Source organism: Choloepus didactylus, chromosome 4 (assembly GCF_015220235.1).
Source record: "Choloepus didactylus isolate mChoDid1 chromosome 4, mChoDid1.pri, whole genome shotgun sequence".
NCBI classification, from domain to species: domain Eukaryota; kingdom Metazoa; phylum Chordata; class Mammalia; order Pilosa; family Megalonychidae; genus Choloepus; species Choloepus didactylus.
In genome coordinates this window covers 113843941-113862116 of record NC_051310.1, presented here as the reverse complement: position 1 = coordinate 113862116, position 18176 = coordinate 113843941, and the positions used below count along the sequence as shown (strand labels likewise).

The following is an 18176-nucleotide window of genomic DNA, read 5'->3' as shown; positions in this document are numbered from 1 at the left end:
CAAACAATGAAGTGTCTGAAGGTGAAGTCCTGAGAAATGTGGAAGTTTTTTATTGTTTTTGACAGGCCTCAGCACCAGATCCAGCCCTGTTTGCTGGGTGGAGGGAGCTAAGAGTTTTTGATTCTGCGGTAATTGTGGCAGGTCTTTGCACAGGGCCAGCTGGCGGGGTGGGGGGTGGGGTGGGCACCAGCCTCTGACTTTTGCTTGCCTGAGCAACTCCAACTGGTCTCTCAATTGCTGGGAGTCTCCAGAGCGTAGGCCTGGGGTGACTGGATATAACTCTGGTCCCAAACTGCACACCCCCAAATGAGGGAAGACTAGCCTAGCCACAGATTATCAGAGGAGAAGGGGCCCCAGATCAGCTGGCACTGAGGGTCACATACACTGAGTCACACAACTGGACATGGGCACATTGCATAAGAGTCACCAGAACACTTCTTATAAAAGGCAAAATGGATTCCTGGGAGCAGCCAGGCCAGACTTTCTGAATCAGAAAGGAGTAGGTTTGGGACCAGAGCCTAGGAATCAGTATCTTAACAAATTCCCCAGGGGATTCTCACAGCTAGCACTAGGTTCAGAAACTTTTGACCTGGTCCAATCCCCTAACTCTTCCTGGGGAAACTGAGGCCCAAATAGGCCTGGAGCCAGTCATCAGCAGGACCCAAATCTGAAATCAGGTCTTCTGATTCCCAGGCGGATATTCTTCTCACACCAAAACCAGGAACCAGCAGGACCCAAAAGAACTGCCCATCATTTATTTGTTTTAATTTTCTCTAAATAAAAGTTACTAATGTACACATTTTATAGTAAGGTCAGATAAGTATTTACAAGGCTTGGAAGGAAAAACAGTTCCTCACCCACACTGACCCTCCCCTTCCCCAGAGTAACCATTTCCAACTTTTTCAGCTGATTCTTTGGATATTTACAACCATCCTTGTCATCGTTTGCATTTTTACAATGAGCATGCATTCTTTTATTATTTTTATTTGTTTGTAATAATACAGTTAGGATGGACTGCCAGGGCTGGCACAGGGCTGGGACTCCACAGGTACTGCAAGTGCCCCTTGGTCACAGGGTGCAGGCCACCAGCTCCTCCAGGGCTTGCTCGCGGTGGTTGCCATGGATGAGCAGCACCTCCTTGATCCGGTCTGGCTGGAAGCCCATGTCGCTGAACTGTTCCCAGAGACGCAGGAACTCCCCTGCCTGAGGAAGGGGAGGCAGGGAGGGGACTGGAGGGCTGTGCAAGGCCTCACCTCTGCCCTGGGGAGCTGTCACTCCAATGCCCACTGCACTTAGTTCCTCCAGGCCAGGTGAGTCTGATCCTAAGCAGCCCCTGCCACTTTCCTGTGGGGTCTGATCCCCACTTCCTCTGCCAAGGAAGACAGGCCCCAGGCTGGCCTCTGTCTCTGGCTTCCACTTCCTGGCTCTGGTCTGGCTTTACCCCCTGTGCTGGGGCTCTGGGGGCAGGATAGTAAGGTGCCGAGAGATGAACAGCCTCTGGTCTCTGCCCATACCCCAAACACGGACACGGTTTCTTCCATGCAGCCTGAGCCCTCCTTCCCCTCTTGCTCCCCCTCCCCCACCTGTCCTCCCTCTCTCTTCCTCAGTATCTCCCCCATCCCGCTGTCCCCGTCTCTAGCCCACCTTTCTGTCCACTCCTCACTCCTATCTGCCCCTTTCTTGCCTCAACAAAGAGCTGCTCTGCCAAGCCCGGGCCCCCTGCCTGTTGAGGCAGGCCACATTTATAGGGCACTTAGAATTTACTGGGGGGCCCACAGACAGGCAGGTAGGCAGCAAACTGCTAGACAAGAGGGCACAGCCTTCTCTGTACTACCCATTGCACCTGTCTGGGTGTCTGACAAGTTGTACTGATTAAGTTAAATAAAATAAAACCACTGCTTCTCTCTGTGCCTCCCGTTTCCTCCTCGCCTCTTCCCCTGCACCCTCGGCTCCTCCCACCTTCCCCCAGGCTTCCCCTCCCTGGGCCTGCTAAGCAGGCAGGGCTATCTCAGGCTATCTCGTGGACTATCTCCTGACCCCATGAGCTGGCTCTGCTTGGCCATGCCTGGCTCTGGGGACTGGCATGCTTCCCCCACACCAGGCCTGTGTGTGTGCCCTGGGGCCCAGGCAGGTGGCCCTGCTGACCTGGCTCTCGGAGAACTGGAACATCTCCATGGCTTCCTCCACCAAGCCCTCCTCGAAGCCCTGTCGCAGCAGGCGGTCACAGGCGCTGAGGTAGCCGAGAAACTGGGCCAGGAGGGGGGAAGAGGGAAGGGCAGTAAGAGGAGAAGCAGGGGCAGCAGACAAAGGTGGAGCTCAGGTCCAGGCTGACTGGCCATTCACAACACAAAACCTGGTCCCAGAGGCCCCATGGGCCAACAGCAGAGGGACAGAGGCCTCTTCTGGGGGTTTGGGGACAGGTGGACAGCAGTGGGTCCTGAACAAGTATCTGAGGCTGGGGGCTGGAGTCCAGGAAAAGGGATGCAGGGTCAGCTAAGGTGTTCCCAAAACCTAACTAGAGAGGGGGGCAGGACTCAAATATAGGCACGTCTCACCCCCTACCCCCAGGCAATCCTACATATGTACATCCCCCACCCCAGCCTTCCCACCCCCTCTGGTGCCCCCCACCAACAGACATGTACATCTCTGTCATTGCGGACTCCATGAGCCCTGCTATGCATCGGTGCTGGAAAGGGGAGGGAGACAGAGGAGGATCCTACAGGACTGAAGACCTGTTCAATTCTCTCCCTGATGAAGCCACCGGGGGCTCCTTTTGCCCTCAGGATAAAGCCCTGCCTCCTTACCAGGGCTCAGGGGCCTGCTGTGGCCCCTGCACCAGCCTCAGCTCCTCCCTCATTCCTCTCCTCCCTCAGCCAAGTCCAGCCTCACTCCCTCTGACCCCTCAGTCTGTGCTGGGTGCCAGCTCTGGGGCTCCCACAACGCCCTGTGCTTCCTCTGTTACAGCACACAGAACTTTATAATTGCTTTACTTAACTTTTTGCTCCATGAGGGAAGGGTTGTATCAGTCTTATTCACCACTATGTTTCCAGCACCCAGCATGACAGGCAGAAGGAATGCAAAAAAAATGAGTTTATAAAATGGATTAATAACTACCTTCAAGGAGTCCACACTTTAGTGGGGGAGATAAACCAGATACATGCAAACATCAGTGCCAGGCAAATCAAAGCAAGATTTATAGGGAGAAGGTGCCAAGGGAGGGCTCCAGACCATAAGAATAATGGGTATTCACAGAGAAGGAACAGGTTGGGTTTCTGCAGACCTTCAGAGTTGGGCAGAAAGCACAGACCATCTAGACTAATGGTTTTCAAATGTTTAAGCTTCTGAACCGTTTGTCCAAGCACAAGAAGGCTTCAACAAAAACAGTAAGGTCAGAGCTACTCTGGGAGAAGTTGTAGGAGAGCCTGGAGTCCAGCGCTCCTGCCCCGAGGAACTCCCCAGAACACCTAGTCCTTGCTCCAAGCACAGTTTGAAAACCCCCATCCAAGCCCTGCTTTCACAGTTGAAGAAACTGAGTCCAGGCAGGGCAAGTGGCCAGGACCTTGTCCATCAGCTGCTAACAGCTAAAGGAGGGGCTCTCGGTGACTGGGAAGTAGATGGGGTTTCCAAAGGTGAAAAGAGGAGGGAGGGAGGGGCAGATGGTGGATGCTCACCCACAGCAATGCTTCTCAACCATGGCGCTCACTGCAACCACCTGGGGAGCTTTAAAAACTATGGCTGCCTGGGGTCTACCTCCAGAGATTCTAAAGTAATTGGTCTCGGGTGTAGCCTGGGCACGAGGAGTTTTTATAGCTTTTCATGTGATTCTAAAGTGCAGCCAAGGATAAGAATCACTGATTTGAGGGACCACTGGCCTCAATCCACACCAGTAGGCCCCTTTCCAGGCTACATATCAGAATCATCTGCAGATCTGTTAAAATTATAGGTCCTTGGGCCCCATCACAGAGCCACTGACTGGGACCCTCCAGGGTATGGCTTGTGAATGTACATTTGTAAAGACTCTACTGCTTGGTTCAGCTTTGGGGCCCATGGAACTGTAGATACCACCAGGCCCCAGGATAGGCGAGGGTATCTCCTTCAAATCCCAGGATGTCAGATCTGGTGGGACCCCTAGAAGTCACTGACTCCAAACACATTCCCCTTCCATTCTGTGAATAAGGAAACTGAGACTCAAAGAGGGGGCCTGACAAAATGTTAAAATTGGTAGATCTGGGTATCTGGGGAGGTAGGGGTTATGTTGGAATTTGTTGTATGGGGTTTGTATTATTTTTGTAACTATCCTGTAGGTTTGAAACTATTTCAAAATAAAAAGTTTAAAACAAAATAAAACAGGATCCTGAGTCCCAAGCAAGTCTGGGTCTGGCCTGTGGATCCTCACATGTGCCACCCATGCCTGTTCTTTCTGGCATTCAGTGGGCACGTCAGCTGTTGCAGAAGGAAGGAAGGACTGATGGACAAAGCTCGTCTTTGATATCTCCTCTTCTCTCCCTGACTCTTCTAAGTGCCCCATCTCCATCACCTGACACCCTTCCTCTTTGGCCATCATTTATCTCTATGGTCAAAAGAGGATCTATTGCCTTTGAGTGTCTTTCAGGGGGGTGAAGGAACTTGAACCCAAAGGAGTTGCTCAGTTAATGGTGGAGCCTCATAGAACTGAGAAAAAATAGCAGCTTGGTAGAGGAAGGAGGGGTAAAGTCATCCAACAGCTCCTCAGGTCACCCCTCGGGGCCTGGTGCCTGACTGCCCACTGGGGATGGCGGCCACCCAGAGATCTGGTGGGCCTGGCAGATGGTCAGTCCACAGCTGGAACCAAAGTTCTGCATGCAATGGGATCCTTCCAGCCCATCCACGGGAAGGCCAGTGCCCCGTGCTGGACTCCAAGTAATCATCATCGCTACGGTGTTGGCCTGAGACCTCATCCTCATCACTGGACCTGGAGGGGCTGGGGAAGCATGTCAGAGCTCCTGCCATGGGCCTGGCCCCTCTCAGCACTCCTGGCCGGCTTCTGGCTTTTCTATCACAGCTTTAGCTTTAGATCTGCTCCTAAATCTCAGATAAGTCTGGGGTGTTGTCCTGGGACAATACAGAAAATGAGAGACTAGTACTGTGCAACAAAGATTCTGAGTCAGACCAGCCTGGTCTCAACCTGGTGCCACCACTGACTCGCTGTATGAACCCTTCTGGCCTCAGTTTTCTCATCTGCAAAGTGGGGATAATAACAGCTACCTTGCAGAACTGAGACGACCTAATTGAATTCTTTCAGACTGAGGGACTGGTACAAAGTTTCAATAAATGTTAGCTTCTCATGGGGATTACCATGCTGGAGGTTTTCCCCCAGAACAGGGCAAAGACTGATGATCTCAGAGTAGAGCAGAAGCAGGAGTGGGTGGGAAGGGAACCAGGTGTATTTCCCACCTCGCCAACCTGGCACAACCTGCTTCCAGCTCCAGTTTACGAGTCACTCTCCTTGTGACATTCCCTCCCCAGAAGCAGGCTTCTCCATTCCTCAGACATTCAACATTTGGCACTCATCAGTGATTACGGAAAGGCGCAGGGACAGGAGAAAAAAGTAAGTGCCAACTACCCTGGACCTCTCAACATCTGTGGCCCAGCTTTCCAACCACAAAGAGCCCCTGATGCTTGGAAAACAGTGTGAAGAGGGAAGTCACATGGAGGTGGAGGGTCGTGGGTTCAGACAATGGCATTCAGTGTCCCCGCAGGCTCTGCCCCTGCTAATAATCCTTCCATGCCTCCCTTTTGTTTCAGCTAAGCATTCAAGGTACCTTCAATCTGCCCCCACCTTCCTTTTCATGTATCATCTCCCACTAGCCTGCATCACACACTCTGTCCTCCATCAAGACTGGTCTCCTCAGGGCCTCCTAAACACTTCCTTCCTGCTTCCACTCCTTTGCTCACACCATCACTGCTGTCCAGAATAGCACCCATTTTCCCTTCTGCAGATTCAGGTCTCATGTATCCTTGAAGTCCAGTTCAGGGCTTGGTACTTCCATAAAGCCTTTTTGATTGCTGGAACCTCCTTGTGGTGGATTAAGAATGGCCATAAATTCTTTGTAGCTACTCTCATCTAGAGGCAGAGCCTATTTTCCCACCCCTTAAATCTAGTCTTGTGACATGTTTTGACCAGAAGGAGGCCCAAGCAACTATGTATAAAGTCTAGCCTAGGCCTCAAGAGACTTGACAGCTTTCACTCTTGCATACTTGGAACCAAGTCACCATGTGAAGAAGCCTGGACTAGCTTGCTGGATATGTGGCCTAGGTGACAGGCATCACGAGCCATCAGACTGAAAGTGAAGCCATCTTATAGACTCCAGTCCCCACTGAGTCACCAGACTAGAGCCACAAGAGGGACCTCAGGTGAGCAGAGGAAGAACCACCCAGCTGAGCCTACTCCAAATTGCCAAACCACAGAATTAAGAGTGAATAAACTAGCAATAGAGAGCAATTAAGGAAGGGGGAACAATAATCCAAGAAGAACAAATAAGCTATTTAACATTCTGGGGATGCTCAGGAATGACTATGGTCTGCTAATTTCTGATGGATATAGTAGGAACAAGTTCACAGAAATGTTGCTATATTAGGTAACTTTCTTGGGGTAAAGTAGGGACATGTTGGAAGTTAAGCAGTTATCTTAGGTTAGTTGTCTTTTTCTTACTCCCTTGTTATGGTCTCTTTGAAATGTTCTTTTATTGTATGTTTGTTTTCTTTTTAACTTTTTTTTCATACAGTTGATTTAAAAAAGAAGGGAAAGTTAAAAAAAAAAAAAAGAAAAACAAGGAAAAAAAGATGTAGTGCCCCCTTGAGGAGCCTGTGGAGAATGCAGGGGTATTCGCCTACCCCACCTCCATGGTTGCTAACATGACCACAGACATAGGGGACCGGTGGTTTGAAGGGTTGAGCCCTCTACCATAGGTTTTACCCTTGGGAAGACGGTTGCTGCAAAGGAGAGGCTAGGCCTCCCTATGGTTGTGCCTAAGAGCCTCCTCCCGAATGCCTCTTTGTTGCTCAGATGTGGCCCTCTCTCTCTGGCTAAGCCAACTTGAAAGGTGAAATCACTGCCCTCCCCCCTACGTGGGATCAGACACCCAGGGGAGTGAATCTCCCTGGCAACGTGGAATATGACTCCCGGGGAGGAATGTAGACCTGGCATCGTGGGACGGAGAACATCTTCTTGACCAAAAGGGGAATGTGAAAGGAAATGAAATAAGCTTCAGTGGCAGAGAGATTCCAAAAGGAGCCGAGAGGTCACTCTGGTGGGCACTCTTACGCACACTTTAGACAACCCTTTTTAGGTTCTAAAGAATTGGGATAGCTGGTGGTGGATACCTGAAACTATCAAACTACAACCCAGAACCCATGAATCTCGAAGATAGTTGTATAAAAATGTAGCTTATGAGGGGTGACAATGGGATTGGGAAAGCCATAAGGACCACACTCCACTTTGTCTAGTTTATGGATGGATGAGTAGAAAAATAGGGGAAGGAAACAAACAGACAAAGGTACCCAGTGTTCTTTTTTTACTTCAATTGCTCTTTTTCACTCTAATTATTATTCTTGTTATTTTTGTGTGTGTGCTAATGAAGGTGTCAGGGATTGATTTAGGTGATGAATGTACAACTATGTAATGGTACTGTGAACAATTGAAAGTACGATTTGTTTTGTATGACTGCGTGGTATGTGAATATATCTCAATAAAATGAAGATTAAAAAAAAAAAATGGGTTCACACCCACAAGATCAGGGATTGGGACCTGAACATAATTTTTGTGGGGGACATGATTCAATCCCCAACATGGGGTGATTAATAATGTACTTAATACTTGTGCCAGTTTGAATGTATTATGTCCCCCCAAATGCCAATATCTTTGATGTAATCTTGTGTGGGCAGACCTATCAGTGTTAATTAGATTGTAATTCTTTGAGTGTTTCCATGGAAATGTGCCCCACCCAACTGTGGGTGATGATTCTGATTGGATAATTTCCATGGAGGCATGGCCCCACCCATTCAGGGTGGGCCTTGATCAGTGGAGCCATATAAATGAGCTGACAAACAGAAGGAACTCAGTGCAGCTGAGAGTGACATTTTGAAGAGGAGCTACAGCCAAGAGGGACACTTTAAAGAATGCACAGAAGCTGAGAGAGTAGCTGCAGATGAGAGACAGTTTGAAGACGGCCTGTTGAAAGCAGACTTTTGCTCTGGAGGAGCTAAGAGAGGACAAATGCCACAAGAGCAACTGAGAGTGACATTTTTGAGGAACTGCAGCCTAGAGAGAAACATCCTGGGAGAAAGCCATTTTGAACCCAGAACTTTGGAGCAGATGCCAGCCACATGCCTTCCCAGCTAACAGAGGTTTTCCGGACACCATTGGCCATCCTCCAGTGAAGGTACCCGATTGTTGATGTGTTACCTTGGACACTTTATTGCCTTAAGACTGTAGCTGTGTAACCAAGTAAACCCCCTTTTATAAAAGCCAAGAAAAAAAAAAAAAAAAAAAAAGAGTGAATAAATGGTTGTTTTACACAACTCAGTTTTCGGTTGGTTTCTTACATGGCAGTAGACAACTGAAACACCCTTGGAGCATGACTACCCTGCTGCTCCTAGGTATCTTGTCACTGGCAACTCTTTTTTTTTTTGGCACATTGGGGGCCCTAACTCCTCTGCAGGTGGTCTCACTTTTTTGGCTTATATTGGAGTCAAAACCTACTCCCAAATCCTAGAGTATGAGTGCTATCCTTTGAGTGTCTTCGTCTTCCAGTAAGAGTGTGAACTCTTTAAGATTAGAATGTGGGTGTGGTGGACACTGTGATGCACCTCCCAGATCCCTCCTTCAATGAAGGACTTGTCTCAGATGCTAGGAGAGCTGGTAAGTACCCTTCAGCTGTCTTCCCCTTCTGGGACTGCCTCAGCTGCACAGAGCCACTTCTCTTGGCATCTCCCTTCCGAGGGTGGCCCAAATCCAGTGACTGATCGAGGCAGGGATAAAGACCTGACCATCTCAGCCCTATTCACTGCCACTTTGAAAGGGCCAAATATGCTCTAGAGCTGTGAGGTTGGCTGAGGCTGCTGTTGGCTATACTTTGAAGCTCAGCTTTTCACCCTGCCCATTCCTGCTTCTGTCCCCTCCTTTCCACAGGAGTTGATCGCAAGGGCCTCCTGAATAAACAGGTTGCACACAAAACTCCCTCTTAGTTTGCTTCCTGGGGAGCCCAACCTGCCATATGGCTATTTGAATTTAATTTTAATTAATTATAATTAAATGAAGTTAAAAATTCAGCTCCTCAGTCGCAATAGACGTTTCAAGTGCTCAGTAACCACACATGACTACTGGACAGCACAGATACAGAACATCTCTATCACTGTATTAAGTTCTATTGGACAGTCCTGGAGAGGTCCTTAGCTGCCCATATAGCTCCAGCCCCCTTTACTTGGGGTAGAGACCAGGACAGGAGGAGAATATTTAGACTCCCCAGGTATGCATGGGGATTTCTGAGAAATGCCTATGGAGGTGGAAGCATTAGGGTCTAGAAACTTGTTCATGACCTCAAGCAATTAATGCCAGGCTGAGGTTCTGCCACTAAAGAGAAGGAAACAAAACTTCTTCAAGCTAAAGATAAAAACCACATGGCCACTCACATAGCCCCAGCTCCATAGCCCCCCACTCACCTGGCTCAGGCTCTGCCTCCCTGTCTTCTGCAGAGCCACAATGGCCCTCCGCAGGGGGTACCCCAGGGCAACCACAGGCCCAATGAGGTCTTGCTCTTCCTGGCTCAGGGCAGACAGCAGGTCAACCGCAGAATCAGGTTGTAATCTGTGAGGGTTGAGAGGCTGGGGCACCTCCCCAGGGGATGGCAGGCAGGTATACGGGCTGAGGGACTGAAATACAGACAGGAGATGACACCTGGTTGGGCTGGACATTTTAAAAGGCATCTTTGCATATTAATTTTTATACAGAGTGTAGGGGCTAATGTTGTGGAGGACTTGGAGTTCCAGAGACCTCAAAGCCCAGCTCTCCACCTTTTACTCAGTTTACTCATATTAAAATGGAGGCAATCCTAGTAGCTGCATCAAAGGGCTGCTATGAGGCCAGACTAAGACAATGTGAGAAAAACAATTAACAAAGGGCCTGGCATACAGAAACTGCTAGCAAATGCTAATACTTCATTTACTGCTTAGGACAATCTTGCAAGGGAGATATGATAGGTCCATCCTATTATCCCATTTTACAGACACTGAAATCAAGATTCAGGGAAGTTCATGACCTGATAACACATTTGGGACCTGAACCCTAATCAGAACCAAAGTCAAGGGCTCTTTACCCCACACTTTGGTGAGTGGGGAGTGGGTATGGATATTCCTAGTCAGACCCTCCTTCTTGAGTTTGGCTGGGCTGGGGCCTGGCAGAATATGCAGCAGGGTAGGGATAGTTGTAGTTCTGGGGAGATCTAAATAGACCCTGGATAAGGAAGGGTGGCTTGGAGGCATTTCAGTTGGTTTTGCTAGCATTATCCCTAACCCATCTCCCATGAGAAAGTACCCATCTGCCAACCCTGAACACACCACCCTGCCCTTTCCCTTTCCCTAAGGGAAGCCCAACTGCTGCCCTGGCTCCTGGGGCCAGTAGGAGGTGGTGATGGGTATTCCCCATCCATCTCCATCTTCTCAGGGGTTTCCCTGCCATGGCTCCACCTTAGAGCCTGCGTTTCAGTCCCAGGGTAGGGAATATCCAAATCTTAGTTGCTGAGTCAACTCCTCTGACCTTGAAAAAAGATCCTTAGCTGCTCTCTGCCTCAGTTTTCTCATTTACAAATCAAGAATAGCATCTGTCCCTTCCCTTCAACCCCTCACCCCCACAGGGTTGTTGCTAAAATTAAATTTAATCTAGACCAGGGAATAACCACCCTAGCATCAAAATCTGGTTCTTCAGAAAAAAAAAAAAAAAAAAATCTGGTCCTTGAATAGGCATAGCCTATCCAGCTTACAGAGCCTCTTCTCTATTATATTTGCCCTAAACAACTATGTGAGGGATTGCTAGACCAATATTACAGGTAGAGAAGGGGTGGCTCAGAGAGGTGCAGCAACTTGCCCAAGGTCATACAACAAATGAGTGTGAGTTTTGAATTTTATTTCACCTTGGCTTTATTCTCCCCCATCTCCTGGCCTGCCTTGGTGCAGCCGAGGGACAGAAAGCCATGCCTAACTGCCACGTCCTGCTAACAATCCTGACACACCCCAGTGGATCCAAATATAGGTTTTGTGGAATCTGACGGTTACACAATTTGGGAGGGCCCTCTTAAAGAAAAAGGACACACAATTATGAATACAAAATTAGATACAAGGTCTTGGGGGGCAAAGTGAGGGGCATGAGGCTTAAGCTTCATTGGCCTCACTGGAAAGTTTCACTTTCCCAGCCTGCAGTAGCCCTCTCTTCTCAATGCCTGAGCCTTCCCATGCTACAGCTCTGGGCCTGGTCCCACCACATCCCTTGTTATCTCTCCCAACTCAGTATCTGGCAGGAAATAACTGCAGTGAATAGCCCTTGATTGAGTCTCCAGTTCAGCCATTCTGGATCAAGCCTCTCCCAGTGGAAGCTCCTGGATTGGAATTACATTAATTAATTTAATAGACATTCATTGAGCACCCCCTATAGGCTAAGTCTGTTGCTGAGAAACAAAAATGAATTGCATCCAATCCGTGCCCTAAAAGAATTCATAATCCACTGGAAGAAATAGACATGTTATTGGATAATTACAATCATTGTGACAATCATGCACCCTAATAGAGGCAAAGCAGGCACAGTGGGAAATGGAGGAAGAAGAATATTCTCGGCAAAGGGTCGCACAGTACAGGGCCAGGTGGGTGTAGGTAAAAGTGGAGTGGGAGCATGGGGAGGAGGGCACCGAGGCTGTGGCCCCGCCAGGGATCCAGACTGCCGGGGCTCTGGCTGGCAGAGGGCAGGGTCCTTACCGTGACTGTGGGCTTGTGGCTTCGCAGAGGGGGTATGGCCCCAGCCGTGGAGGGCCGTGGGGGCGGCTCGGGGGCGCTGGGCATTGGGGACGCAGGACCCAGGGTGGGTGCGGGGTCGGGGCAGAGGCTCAGTGCCCGGTGGCCGCGGAAGCGGTGCAAGAGAGCGCGGGAACGCGCGGCCAGCTTTCCCTCGGAGAGCCGCCGCCCTGCCCCAGCCAGCTCAGACCTCACGCCGTGCAGCACGTCCAGCGAGCTCCGCCGAAGGCTGGGGTTGGGGCTCGCGGGGCAGCGAGGCTGAGGGTCACAGAGGCCTGGCTCCTCCTCGCTAGCGGAGAAGGCATCGTCCTCTGCTTCATCCTGGTCCTTGTCCTCGGGCCCGACTTGGGGCCTGGCCTCTGGGTCTTTGAGCGAAGCAGGTGCAGGCACCAGCTGGTGTTCGGGGCTGGCCAGCAAGAGCCAGGCCGGTGGGGCTGATGCTGTTCCGGGTGCACTGCATTGGCCCGGGCAGTGTCCCCTGACGGCGGCCTCCACCCAGAATAGAGCTTTCCTCTCCAGGCTGAAGTCGTGCTGCAGAGAGAAGCCAACGTGAGACTGGTTTGGGTCAGCTAGAGCCCTGGGGGTGCACCCCTTCCCAAGGCTGTGGGGATGGGGGTGGGGCTGGTCAGCCAAAGACTCCCCAGGCCTGGCTGGCTCTTGATTCTGGGCTCCAGGCATCTGTCCTCCCACCCCACCCTCACCCTCAACCTCGGTTTTAGCCAGCACCAAGGTCCATGGATATCATTAACAATTTAAAGGCAAACTGTGGTGTGAAGTAAAGTGAGGAATTAGAAAACATAGAATGAAATGTACTGAAATTCATATGTAAGCCCCCTTGCCATTCTGCATCCTTGCAATGACTCTTAGTTGCTTCACACAGATATCCTCCTGGTTATCCAAGGTTAAAACAGGCCCTAATAGACAATCCCCATCACCCTGCCATTAGCCTTCTTCATGAAACACTTTTTCCTCTATTGGGCTATTTCTAAACTCCCTAAAATGTATCAGACGAGACTTGACTGCCCTTAAAAATCCAGAAACAAGGCCACATGGGGCTTAGCTTCTCCCACAGATCCAGGGATGAGGAGATAGAAATAGATAGACGCACTTACCATGGAACCCAGTAGAAGCTCCCTACAGGCTGGGATGCTGAGCTCCGGCCCAGGGAAGGGCTCTGTGTCTAACACAAAGCCCTTGGGCATCTTGAAGGGGATACCATCCAGGGCATTCATTCTGTCAGAGGAGTGTGGAGAAGGCTGAGCAGGGCTGGGAAGGCTGTCCAGTAGCAGGGAGAGAGCACAATCCTGAAGACCTGGCTCGGTCCTCAAATGTCCTCACCGCTCTCCTGAGTGGTCACTTAGCTGAGCCCCACACAACCAGGAGGGAAAAGGTGCTGCACAAAAGAGGAAATGAGTAAAAACAAGGCCACTTTCATAGTGACAGGAATTGACTACTTCAGCTTTAAGTCATGCTATAGACCATTTGTGTCCTAAACCTGGTCCATCAACACTAGTTCTGAAGTATTCCATCAAAAGACTTTTCATCCAAACATTTAAGGAAGAAATAACATCAGATTACACAAACTCTTCCAGAGAAGAGAAAAAGGATTATTTCCTATTTTGTTTTGATTTCAGCATAACCTTGACACCAAACCTGACAAAGGCATTACATGAAAGAAAATTAGAGGCCAATCTTGAATGAACATAGATGCAAAATATTAACAAAATTAATTATGGATTGAATAACACAGCACTGCCAAGTTGTATTTAATCCAGGAATGAGAGCTTGGCCTCCAAAATCAAACAATGTGAATAAAGATGATTATCAATAGACAAAAGATGAAAAAATTACATAATTATCTTTCTCCATAGATGCATAAACAGCATTTGATAAAATCAATACCCACATATGATTTTAAAAACATGTAAAAACAACAAACCATTTTAGCAAGATAGGAATAGAAAGAGATTTCCTTAATCTAATAAAGAATCTCTGAAACATCGACAACAAATATTCCACTTCATGGTGAAATACTGAAAGACATCCCAAATATTGGAAATGAGACAAGGATGTCCCCATCATCTTTTCTATTCAGCACTGTACTGGTGGTCCCAGCCCGTGCAAATAGAAAGGAAACAAAATAAACATATAAGGATTGGAAATAAAGAAATAAGACCACCATTATTTGTAGATGATATAATTTTATGTAGAAAACCCAAAATAATCTATAGATAAAACTATTAGAATTAGTAAGTGAATTTAGCAGGGTCATAGATGGAAGGCCGATATAAAAAAGCCAATTATAACTCTTTATGCAAACAACAAATGACTAGAGGATGACATTTTAAAAAGATAACATTTATATTAACATCAACTACTTAGGAAGAAATTTAATACATGATATATAAGGCCTCTGCTGCACAGAAAACTATAAAACATTAGATGGAAGAATATACCATGTTCATGGATTGTGGGACTCAATATTGTAAAGATATACATTCTTCCTAAATTGATTTATAGATTCAATGTATAAAAATTCCAGCACATTTTTTGGTATAAATTGACAAGCTGATTATAAAAGTTAAATAAAATACAAAGGGTCAAGGAAAACCAGGACAATCTTAAAAAAGAAGCAACATAATTGGAAGACTTTGAATATCAGATATCAAAGCTTACTTTAAATTATAGGAATTAAGGCAGTGTTGGATTGGCATGAGGACTCACAAAGAACAGAAAAGGAACAGAAAAGGAAGTCCAGAAAAAGATCCACACATATATAGATCCTTGATTTATGACAAAATTGAATACTGACCACTATCTCATGTCATACACAAAAATCAATTCCAGGTAGATCGTTGATCTAAATGTGAAAGGTGAAATAATAACATTTGAAGATAAAATTAGGAGAATATATTCTTGGCCTTGGAGTAGGCAAACATTTCTTAAATAGTTTACAAAAAGGACTAACCATAAAGGAAAAGACTGATAAATTGGATGCCATTAAAATTAAGAACTTCCATTCATCAACAGACACTGTTAAGACAGTAAAAATAAATCACAGAGTGGGAGAAGATATTTGCAATACATACATCTAACAAAGGACTCATTTCCTGTATACACAAAGAATTCCTACAAGTCAATAAGAAAAAGATGCTATAGAAAAATGGGCAAGAGATTTGAACTGGCTCTTCACAAGAAGATATCCAAATGGCCAATAAATGTAAGGTGTTCAACCTCATTAGTCATCAGGGAAATGTAAAACAAAACAATGAGATTATCACTACACACCAAACACACACACAAGAATGGCTAAAACTTAAAAGTACAACAATAAATATTAATGTTGATGAAGATGTGGAACATCTGGAACTCACATGCCTGCTCTGTTGGTAAGAAAATCAGTTAGTGTTAGTCAGCAGTATCTACTAAAGATGAAATCTGAGGATTAGAAACTCATTTACACCACCTATAATATATACCTAAATCTAAGTTCCTGACTGCAGTCTGGCATTTTGCAAACAGCCAGGATTTGCAAGGGAGACTGCACCAGAGAGTGCAGGGCTCAACATAATCTGTGGTCTGTGCCAGGATTACACAAAACCCTCCTACTAAGGGTCACTGGGATCATCCCCCCGCCCCATATTGTTCCTAAGGAGAGGTAGAGGAGGTAACTATAGTGCACAGAGGTCAAATGAGGCCAGATGGGCAAATCGCTGAATTCCTTCATCTCCTCCCCCCTTATCTGTCCACTTCTGTCAGTGTTTTACTGTATGTAAGACTCAAAAGGCTTCTCTACCCCATGCCTGGAGACTTTTCTCCCAGCCTATCCGTAGTCATCTCTTTATGCTGTTTCTACCACTCAGGATCATTCAGGTCCCAATATAATCAGTAAGTAATCAGTAAGTTATGAACCCCATTAGCTGGCTCTTGCAGGGAACCTTTGGGGTACAAGGGTGTTGTAGGGGTCACAGAGGTGTTCAAAGACCTAACAAGGTCTTTGGCATTCACAATATGAATGTCTGGCATTCACATTTTCAGCTATCACTCTGATTTTGAGCCATGGGGAAGGGCCACAGTTTTGTCAAGACCCAAGTGTGAACTGCCTGCCCACTGAGCACCTCTTTTTCTCTCACAACCTCTGAACCAGCATCTGCATCTCAATAAAGATTCCTTACTCAGCCCTAAGCTTGTTTCTGGGATATTTTAAGAATTTGAGGATTCTGGGAAGACATTTCTTAAGAATGTCAGGGGTTACAGTGTGAGACATGATCTAGTTAGAACATATTCTAAAATGAGGGTCACTTCTACTAAAAACAAAATGAGAGGTACAGATCATTAAGTAATGATGTTCTCAAGAGGAAGGAGAATGTTCTAGTCCTTAGCGGGGACTGGGAAGCTTCAAGAAACAGATGGCACTTGACCTGGGCCCCAGAGGATGGTAGAGTACCTGTGAATAGGGAAAGGGTGGGGTGGAGAGCAAGACTCTATGGAGGGATCAGCTTCAGCAAGGGAGCAGAGACAGGAACCTGCAGGGTATAATGAGGGGGAGACAAGCTGCTTGCCTCAAGTAGTTTGTTTGTGCTGGGGAGATGTCTGCAGTAAGATGGAAGGGTAGACTGAAGTAGAGCTGGGGAGAACCTTGAACTCTGGGCTGAGAACAGACTGCATTCAGTAGGTGGTGGAGAAACACCTGAAAGGGTCTGAGGGGGTGAGTAGAAGTGGGGATATTAGGAAAGCAAGGCTGTGCATGCTTCAGCAAACTGTATAACCCAGGGCCCCTCAAACACCAATCCATCGGTCTGTGCCCATTTGACTGCATCTGAACCTCATTTTGGGTGTGGGTGTGTGGGCTGGGGGTTGTGGTAACCGGTCTAGGGTGGGGGCCAGGCAATGACATTAGTATTGTTTTTAAAGCTCTCCACTATACTGTGACTTCATTCTCTGCCCACAGCTTCAATTCTCTATGTACCAGTGACTCACAAATTAAATTCTCCAGTTCTCTTCTGAGATCAAATTCTAAACACAACTGTCTGCCAGGTATCTCCCCCAAAATGTCTCAAGGGTGCCTCAAACTCAACATATCCAAAGTGTACTCCTGATTTTCCCCTCCCCAAAACTACTCTCCCTCTTCCAGGGTTCCCTGTCTCAGGAATGGCAACATTCATCCAGGTGCACAATCTTGGAAGTCATCCTTGACACCTTCCTCTCCGTCACTGCCTGAATCAAATTCCCTGCCAAGGTGTGTCTCCTAAATCTCTGGAATCCAGCCATTTCTCTCTACCTCCACTGCTATCACAGGAATCAAACCCTCATTATCTCTCACTTGGACAACTGGTCTCCACTATATCCTCTCATACCCTATTATATTTCTGATTCACACACTACAAGAGGGATCATTTCAAAACACAAAACTAAGCCACTCCCCTGCTAAAAACCCTCCAGTGGTTCCTGGCTATTCTCAGAATAAAGGTCAAACTCCTGACAAAGCCTTGCAGTGTTTGGCCTCTACCTCTCCAGCCTCACCTGCCATCTTACTCCAGCTATGCTGGTCTTCCTTCACCATTGCTCTCTTAGCCCACCACAGGGCCTTTGCATTTGCTGTTCCAGATACTTGCAATGTTCTTCTCCCCTGCCCCTTCTTCACAACTAGTTAACAGCTATTCATTCTTCAGAGCTCAAGTGAAACATCACATTCTCAAAAAAGCTTTCTCTGACCCCTAAACTTGGTTTGGCCCACCTAGTACAGTGGTGACTAATTTTTTTTTACTACGACCCATAGTGTGAGATACATTTGACTTTGTGATCTAGCATACACATGTATAAACTGAAAAATGGTAATTCTTATGCTTACTATATGATAGATTGATACTTTCTATTATTTCACCTAAACATATTCCAGAACCCAAAGTCTGGGTCCAAAAACAAAAAAAAAGTCTAATTCATAACCTCATAAAACCATGTCTTTCCTTCAAAATACACAGCACATTTATTTTTTATTGTTGGATTAATATCTATCATCTTCATAACCTGTATTATATATGAGGTTAGGGAGTACAAGTTACTTGCTTACCATTATAGCTCTTGTACTTAGCAAATTTTGCTATCTGGATCTCAATAGGTACTTAATAAATATCTGAACA

At 47.1% G+C, this 18176-nt stretch overlaps 1 protein-coding gene across 1 annotated transcript; it reads right to left on the bottom strand.

The window, feature by feature from the left end:
• Positions 1-874: 874 nt before the first annotated feature.
• On the bottom strand, positions 875-13511 carry UBAP1L (ubiquitin associated protein 1 like). The gene is made up of 5 exons (XM_037835386.1): positions 13149-13511; positions 12001-12567; positions 9700-9909; positions 2146-2247; positions 875-1203 (listed from the first exon to the last, which is right to left on the bottom strand). The coding sequence occupies exons 1-5, from the start codon at positions 13266-13268 to the stop codon at positions 1069-1071; spliced, it is 1134 nt and encodes a 377-aa protein (XP_037691314.1). The 5' UTR covers positions 13269-13511; the 3' UTR covers positions 875-1068.
• Positions 13512-18176: the final 4665 nt, after the last annotated feature.